The sequence below is a fragment of the Sinocyclocheilus anshuiensis genome, unplaced genomic scaffold (assembly GCF_001515605.1).
Source record: "Sinocyclocheilus anshuiensis isolate Anshui unplaced genomic scaffold, SAMN03320099.WGS_v1.1 scaffold850, whole genome shotgun sequence".
In the NCBI taxonomy this organism is placed as follows: Eukaryota; Metazoa; Chordata; class Actinopteri; order Cypriniformes; family Cyprinidae; genus Sinocyclocheilus; species Sinocyclocheilus anshuiensis.
Genome location: NW_015537937.1, coordinates 1,411,523 through 1,420,854, shown reverse-complemented (window position 1 = coordinate 1,420,854; position 9,332 = coordinate 1,411,523). Strand labels below are relative to the sequence as shown.

The window sequence follows — 9,332 nt, the reverse complement described above, 5'->3', positions numbered from 1 at the left end:
ATTTAAAAGCGAAGGAAAGCGAGGAAAAGAGGGAAAATTCAAACGAACAATTGCTTTACTCCGAATTGCCGCTAGTTGAAAGTGAAAATAAAATGTGCACGCCGTTTTTACAAGCTATTTAAAAGCGAAGGAAAGCGAGGAAAAGAAGGAACGCCCCGCGGTGATACCGGTATTACCGGTTTTGTCACACGTCGATTAACCGGTGGGAAAATTTCCTCACCGTCACAACCTTACTGTACACCCCCCCTACACACTACATACAGGATTGTTCAGGTCCACTGGGCCCGGGGATAATAAAAGAGTGGAAATTTTAGGTCCTGTGTACCTTCACTCTGTCCTCCTACTGTCTGGGACTGATATTAGTATGTGTATGTGTATTTATGTGTGTGTGTGTGTGTGTGAGAGAGAGAAGAGAGTCTGTAAGCGTGTGAGTGTAAGTGTGAGTTTTGTGTTTCTGCCCCTGCCATTCCCGCACAAGGTTGTAGCACTTTAATTCATAAATGTGATCTAACAAAGGTTAAGGGCAAATTTTGACCATATATGCTGTTTATATTGTTTGTAATTGGGATGAAGTAAGCATCTATTGAGTATTTTAACATATAATTTTTGATTGTGTTGAATTAAAAACCCAAAACTGCAGCAGGTCCACCAGACTAAACAAACAAAAATAAGAACACCATACAAGGGTTAAAGAAAACACAGAGTAGAGCAGAGTAGAGATCGCATGAATTATCTGGGTCATTTTATGGCATGATGAGGGTCAAGAAAAAGTGTGTACACTGACCTCCACTCTTGCCACTTCCTCCAGACCCACTTGCTGCCTTGGTAACAGCATGCACCTGCTGTCCCGTGATGCCGCTTGCACCGCTGCCTCCTCCACTGACGATTGCTTTAGCGACACCCTGTGCTACCACTTGCTTTTGGCCCACCACCTTGGACACAGAGGGGCTGGACTTAGCGACCAAGATCTGCCCGCTGCTCATAGAGACCTGTTTGACAGCAGAGCCCAGTGAAATCCCCAAAACCTACAAAAACGCACACGCAATTACTCTGCAACTGGAAATACTTCATAATCATAAATCAAGAAATGTAACACTTTTCGTGTCCCTTTTTATATAAAATATTTACTCATAATTTTTCCTCTACTCATATTTTTAGTATAATCAAAAGAGGTGTGTACACTACTGTTTAAAAGTTTTGGGTTGGTGAGGTTTTTGCTCATCAAGGCTGTATTTATTTGATCAAAATACAGGAAGAGAGTAATATTCTGGAATATTATTAAAATAACTGTCTTCTATATTCAAATATTTTAAAATATAATGTATTCCTGTGATGAAAAGTTGAATGTTCAGCATCATTACTCCAGTTTTCAGTGTCACATGATCCTTCAGAAATCATTCTAATATGCTGATTTGCTGCTCAAGAAACATTTATTATTATTATTATTATCAATGTAAAAACAGTTGTGCTGCTTAATGTTTTGTGGAAACCCTGACACATGTTTTCAGGAATCTTTGATTATAGAAAGAACAACATTTATCTGAAATATAAATCTTTCGTAACATTATAAATGTCTTTACTGTCACTTTTGATCAATTTAGTTCCTTGCAGAATAAAATCTTACAGACTCCAAACTTTTAAACAGTAGTATATGTTATCTATTAAGTCTTATTTCAATATGAGAAAGGCATTCACATCTCAATAGTAATGCTGCAGAAATGTTGATTAGTGGTTACACCTTAAGGATCTGAAAACCTTGGCGCCTGATCGAGAAACTTCATCTTTAAAAAAATGTCTAATGAATTTATAAAGATCCTAAAGAAAATGGCTTTACTTAAAACCAAGAGTTCTAAGGAGTAATATGAAAAATAAGTAATAAGTGTGCTGAAGACTCTAATGTAGAGTTTGAAAGTTAAGACTTTTTATTGGACAGTCTCTAAACAGGATGTAAAAGTGACTTTGACTCTCAGGTGCTAAAAAAGGCTGCAGTAAAGAGACGAGTAGGAAGTCCACAGAGACACAATGACCTGAGATATGTTTAGACCACATGACCACAGCGCACTCCAGTTTCAAAAACTCTCTCAGACAGGACAGCCTGCATTGAGGAATGAAACTATAGAAACACGGAACTGAAGTATGGAACTAGCTAGACATTATTTTTGGACATTATAGATGCATCTGAACAATCTTTGAGCTACGATGCCCAAATATTTAGGTAAGCAGCTCACTAGGTACTGAAACAGGCAAAGAATGGAACAATAGGAATTGGTTTAAAAACGGTCTAAGATAAAAGAGTCAACCAAATATGAAATATAAACAGTCAAATTGAACATTATCATAATGGTAAACACAAAACAAAACAAAAGAGTATTCATAAAAACCTTGCTGGGTGTGGCACCTCCAGTCCCTGCCCCACTCTGTTTTTGCGGCGACATGGCTATCATGTGACCTCCCTTCACTGTCACATACTGTTGTTGCTGCTGGGAAGCTGCTGTGGAGACGACCTGTTGCTGTGGTGACGGCTGGGTGGGCACCTCTCCTGGTTCTTGCTTGATTATAACCTTAAGACAGACAGACAGAGAGAGGAATTTTTATTACTCTGTGCTTGTCATATTAAAGCGAGATGTGCACTGAAAAGCCATCAGTTTGATTCACGGTTCAATTTCAACCAAGATATTTTGCAGAGATATTGGGTGTGTGATCCAATCCGAAGTTAATTTAATGAATCACACATTCCCTTGGGTAAGATAAACACATGCTTCTCTGAGTGAGAGGCTGAACATTGAGATGAACTCAGTGAACTTGAGTTGAGATTCACCTCTCCTGCCAGTAGCACACAGCAAAATGTAAACCAATGCAAACTCCATCATACAAAACACACATAATCTCAACATCACTGTCATATCTCTCATATAAACAAACAACAGTAAAAACACTCACACTCAAACGCTGTAACCCTGAATTTAAAATTAAATGTTTTCTTTAGAAACTACAGTGCAAAAAAAGCTTTGAAGTTTGACTCATTCTTTATTATTATTAACATTTTAGACTAAGTCATCAAACTATGAAATTAAACAAATGAGAATTATATAGTGCTCTAAAATGTAAAAAAAAACAAAAAAAAAACATTTATTTCTTATCTTATTTAAATCACTTTTTGAAGGTCTCCACCCTCTGTCTTCAATAACAGCTACACTGTTCATTTTTTAAACAACATTGTATTAAACATTTAAGCATTCAGACAAAAGTTTTTAAGATCATGTACAGTACCATCCAAAAAAGAAATTAATTTTCTTTTATTCAGCAAGGAAGCATTCAATTGAACAAAAGTGACAGTAAAGACATTTATAAAGTTTTTCTATAGAAGATTTCTATTTTAAATAAATTATGTTCTTTTGACAATTCTATTCATCAAAGAATCCTGGGAAAAAAACAGTATCATGGTCTACAAAAAAGCACAATTTTTTTCAACATTCATAATATTAAGGAATGTTTCTTGAGCTTCAAATTTAGATCTCTGAAGGATCATGTGACACTGAAGACTGGAGTAATGGCTGCTGAAAATTCAGTTTTGCCATCACAGGAATAAATTAATTTGTAATAATATTTCACAATATCAATGTATTTTTGAGCAAATAAATGCAGGCTTGGAGAGCAAAAGAGACTTTTATCAAAAACATAAAACAATCTTACTGACCGACCCCAAACACAAGCTCAAATTATTTTTGACTATTCTGAAGAAACATCTGTGAACCATTCCCACAGCATGTCTACTTATGAGAGTGTGTGTGTGTTTGTGCGCTCTGGGAATACTTCAGTCCTCTGCACAGCTTGCGCAAAAGCAGCAGCATCACGCCACAGATAGATGTCCCATTTTAAACCTACACACACACACACACACACACACACACACACACACAGCTGCTGCAGACCTCTTACTGCACCGCCTGGCAGTAACTATTAATAACTACTGGTGTTAATTTAGCCCGCAGTGTCCAGAAAACATTGAAACACCCTCAGAGAATAACCCAGATAGAGAGAGAGAGACAGAGAGAGATCATCACCTAATTTGAGTCAGTTTTTCTTCAGTTCAACAGAGGGACAGACAACCTTATTACTGCTTTGGTTGGTATGAATGATTATTACAAACATTATCTTTTCACTTTGTAAATAAATGTAAAGAACAGCAGAACTCATATTAACAGCTCTATAGAACAATGACAGAGAAATGAATCCCTATTTTGGGGTGCCTTCCTCTTACAAGCTCCATTACAGCTCTCTCTGAATACAAAGGTACTGATTCATCATGCTAATCTGCCTGAAGAGGAATTGATTGTGCCACATTGTTTTCAACAGCCTACATCTGTATTTTTCAATTACAGGTGATTTCACTCAAAATACCCACATAATTTCTACTGATATTGTATTCTCATCCACCCACCCTTCACTTCAGTTGCCTTGTAGGACCGAGAGAGAGATGCTCACCACTTTAATGCATGGTAATAAATCAAAAAGACTGCTAAAAGCAGGCAAAGCACATTTACCAGAAGGTAAATTATTCTGCACAAGTCCTGAACACACAGCTAGACTAGAGCACCAAGACCCCAAACTGCAATCAAATGTGAGTTGCATTGAATAAATCCATTCACCGAGAGAGTCAATCTCACCTTGACCCCAGAGGACAGGAAGCTGCTGGTGTGAACTTTAGGAGCAGGTGATCGAGCACCATGGGCTGTGCTGCTCTGCTTGGCCATCGGACTACCTGAGATGAACACATGAAAACAGCAGATATAACAAATAAGTATGACACTTCAGAAGCTTAAAGGTGCAGTAGGAGATCTTGGAAAATGCTAACTTTAGCCTGATAGCACTGAAATCGAACGTCCCACCCTCCCTACAATCGCCGTCCAAAGCCAAGCCCCCTGAACGCATATACGCTCACAGACCAGAATACCAGAGACAACATTACTACAAGGCTACATCAGCAGTTCCCAATTCCAGCCTATGTTCCGAAGTGAAGTAAACTTCAACGGATTTCCCCTGCTCAGGGAGTAGGGAGCAATGAATACTGTGTAGGGATCATATCGATCGGAACACAGTTCATGCACGTAGCTCACTTCTAATGAGCTGGTTATCTGAATCGGGTGTGTTAACTAAGCAAGACATGCAAAATATGCAGGTGGGCGCGAGGACTGGAATTGGGAACCGCTGGGCTACATCATGTGTCATTCACTGGTGAGAAAACTTTAAAAGTACTACAATACTAGGAAGGAAGATCGGGTTGTTGATGTTTGTCTGTCATTCTCGCTCTGTCTGCACAGCGTGCGTGAATACGCTGATGACGTATCCTGTCTGCGCGAACCGGGTGCACAGAGGTATGCTAATACATAAGTTGACAGGCAGGAAGGACCGAGCGTTTTGATTGGACAAACATTTCTTGGTCCTACGCCTTCCACAGAATATATAAATACAGATAAATACATTTAGACCACTTAACTTAATGATTGCTATCGGGATGTGAAGAGACTTCCAACCAGCATAACAAAAAATTTTTCTGAAGACAATCACCTATTGCACCTTTAATGGAGTTTAACTTGACATCCGGCATATGTCACCAGAGAGAGGTCAGTTGGAAGATCGAGTTATGACATTGTCATTAAAAATTACAAGGTGTTGAGAAAAAAAATAAGCAAATAAATAAAAATGAAGCATTCATGTATGAATCATTCACAATAAGATCAATAAAATGCATTTAGAAAATAGGGGAATTTCCTTTTAATTTCAAGGTCTATTCAAGGTCTATGGCCTTTTATTGTGGCCAGCCTAAGGCACACCTGTGCAATAATCATGCTGTCTAATCAGCATCTTGATATGCCACATCTGTGAGGTGGATGGATTATCTCGGCAAAGGAGAAGTGCTCACTAATACAGATTTAGACAGATTTGTGAACAATATTTGAGAGAAACAGGCCTTTTGTGTACATAGAAAAAGTCTTAGATGTTTGAGTTCAGCTCATGAAAAATGGGGGCAAAAACAAAAGTGTTGCGTTTATAATTTTGTTCAGTGTATGTGTGAACTGACAAAACAAAGGAGTTTATTTACTCCAAATCTCATAATGCACCATCCCACAGGATGGTTGGCATGCAGCTTCTTCTCCAGATTCACAGCCTGATTTTCACAAGCTCTGTTCTCCAATAACACAAAAGACAGAGATCTTACAGCTGAAGACATGCATACAGTGATTGTCTGAAGCTGCTCTGACACTCAGAGACTTCATTTAAATAGGAAAATGAATTAAAATGACTAAAGTTGTCATAACATAACTGTTATTTCAAAGAAAGAATTGTTTAATTTCTATAAGGTCATCTATATTTTTAAACAAGTTCCTACAAACAACTGAATTAATCAGGACAGTGAAATAGCTTCACTCATCTTCATGTAATACAGATACATTTTCCCTGTAGGGAATCTTCATTTCTGGGCGATGCCTTAAAGGTCCCATATTGTACACCTTTCTGGAGTTTTATTTTAGGTTTTGATGTCCTTAAGAATATATATTTGCGGTATAGGCACCAAAAACCATCTCAATATATTTTTACAGCTCCTTTCTCAGGAGCTCTGCTGAAAACAGGTCGATTTTGGTCTGTCTAATTAATATTCATGAGCATCTCTTCTGATTGGCCTGTTGTTTTCTGAATGACGCATGGCCAGGCCAACCACAGGTAACTAGGGTCAGCGACGTCACAGCGCTAGCTGGAGGCAGCAAAACAAAGGGGAAACTGGAGGCGGCCCATTCAAACCAGCGCAGATTCGGCTAAAAAAAAAACGTGACGTGACGTGACGTGTGGCCAAGTATGGTGACCCATACTCGGAATTAGTGCTCTGCATTTATCCCATCCAAAGTGCACACACACAGCAGTGAACACACACACACAATGAACACACACCAGGAGCAGTGGGCAGCCATTTACGCTGCGGCGCCCGGGGAGCAGTTGGGGGTTCGGTGCCTTGCTCAAGGGCACCTCAGTCGTGGTATTGAAGGTGGGAGAGAGCGCTGTACATTCACTCCCCCCACCTACAATCCCTGTCGGTACGAGACTCGAACCCACAACCTTTGGGTTACGAGTCCGACTCTCTAACAATTAGGCCACGACTTCCTCCAGATGGCTACATAAGGAGCTTAAAATATCATCTTGTTGTGATGTTGGGCCTGTCAGATCATCCATCCTTTGAGTGAGAGTGTAACGTTACAGGTCGTCCGATCTGGTTTCGTGGTTAAAGTTAACCTTTTCGACATGTTTCCGTGTTGTCCTTGCTCAGCAAAAGCATGGACGTGATGTTGTCTGGGGGTTTGGCAAAAGGAGAGTGGAACGGTGGGCGGTGCTCGGTGTGGTGACTGAAGGCAGTGACTGTGCAGTTCTGACGTCAACTTTTCACGGAAGTCACAACAGTTCGTGAAAAATAGCTAGAACTTTAAGCAGGCTGTGTGAATTTTACTGTGGACTGACTGTTTTGAAACTTATATGGTAGTTAAATAGCCCCTAGACCTCAGTAATCGTGAAAAAAGTCAGGAAATTTCAGTTTTGACAATATGGGACCTTTAATTCATAAAAGCATGTAGCAGAATATTTTATATGTTGGTTTTAGTTTTAATTCAAAGCAGCTGTTTCTTAGAACATTTTCATACCTCACTGACAGATATTTGTTCTTGTATTAAGCAAACTCAAATCACTTTGTTCAGTTTTTGTAAGCATATCTTCATTTAAGGATGTTTAGATATTTGTACTGGAAAACAAGTGTCTTGTCAGCATTTTTAGCCATAACAGAAGTGTTGGAACGCTCATCTTCAGTGTCCTACCTACATGTCAAGCATTATACATTTGACTCAAATGTTCTCATGATGCCCCACAATGCTGTCTAGATAGACAGCCATTAGGTTTTGAAAACCAGCAATTTTCTAAAGCCCAAGAAAAATGACAACTATGATTCTGATCATGGCAGGGAAAATACACAGTGTAGAGTTCTGAGAAGCATCTGTACATTTGTTCCTGTTACGTCCATCTCTAATGGTCACTATGTTGCTTTAGCCCCACAGCACAGGGCTCTGACCACCCACACACACACTCCTCTTCCCTGAGAGCATGTAGGTGTTTTTTTGTGGAGGCCTGTGCGTGTGTGTGTTGTAAAGATGTTAACTGGGGTGCCAGGATGCAGTTATAGGTGATACAGCATTTGCGAGAAGCACATCAGTTGTGCAGCCATGGAGGTGGAATTTGTTCTCACACACACACACACACAGTAATGTTACATCAACTGCACACTCCACACACTCCTAAACTCTCAGTGATGTGGTCGCTATGGCAACCTGGTCTTATGATGGCCTGTAAACCCACAGCATGAGTCATGGGAAAGAGTGAAGCAAAGAGAGTGTGTGTGTGTGAGAGAGAGCACAAGAACGGAAAAAGAACTAAAGGGGAAACTTGTACTTTGTGATTTGGCTTCATCATTCACTCCTGACACTTTCTTACTGTGTCCTCCCAGGGCTCTACAGTGCGACCAAAACTACTGCGTGCGACTATGAAAACATATTTAGGAGCACCAGTGCGAATGACCAGATCATCATCATACTTGTTATTGTTGAGTAATGTATCACAGACGTATCTCATGAATCCTTTCATAAGCAAAGTGTAGACAGGGTGTAAATAAGAGATTCATTGCGCAGTGTAGAGAGCTTCGTTGATTATAAATGTGAGATCGCGATGAGCTAAGATGAGTGACAGCTTTTAATGATTTTTAAGGGAGTTTGTAAATGTGATACTGATTTAATACAACAGTTAAATAGACAAGAATTTAATATTAAGTGACTTACATTGTCTGACTATAAGGTCTGATTTTGCTCTATTTCGTCGTCGGAAATAGTTTGAAACAAAGTCACAGCTCAGCCGCTGCGCATCTCCATTCTCCATTTTTTTTTTTAATTAAATTTTGGTGCTCCTAAATTTTTGACTGTGCTCCTACATTTTTTAAGTTAGGAGCACAAGCGCTCCTAAAAAGAAAAATAAGCATAGAGCCCTGCCTCCCCATGCTCGATGCAACAAATTTCTAGAAAAAGTAATTTCTCTGTCCTCTCTAAAACTAGAATGTTACCGCAAAGCAACAATAATAGTAGCCAATCAGAACTTGTTCGATGTTGAATATAAAGGAGATGAAAAAGAAACCTAGAGACCAGTATCTGACAACAGCCCTCTACGAACACCTTGGCAATTGAATCGCCATTGGCTAGTAAATTTTTTTGTTTACTCGCCAGACTGATATATATATATATATATAT

At 39.3% G+C, this 9,332-nt stretch overlaps 1 protein-coding gene across 1 annotated transcript in view; it reads right to left on the bottom strand.

Annotated features, from left to right (window-relative positions):
- The window catches only part of LOC107660269 (YEATS domain-containing protein 2-like), a 38,892-nt gene that overhangs the window by 15,114 nt on the left and 14,446 nt on the right, over positions 1-9,332 (bottom strand). The window contains exons 13-15 of the mRNA XM_016449548.1: positions 4,668-4,762; positions 2,382-2,561; positions 785-1,025 (exon numbers count right to left, since the gene is read on the bottom strand). Coding sequence (XP_016305034.1) covers positions 785-1,025; positions 2,382-2,561; positions 4,668-4,762 — 516 coding nt within the window. The remainder of the gene's footprint in view (positions 1-784; positions 1,026-2,381; positions 2,562-4,667; positions 4,763-9,332) is intronic.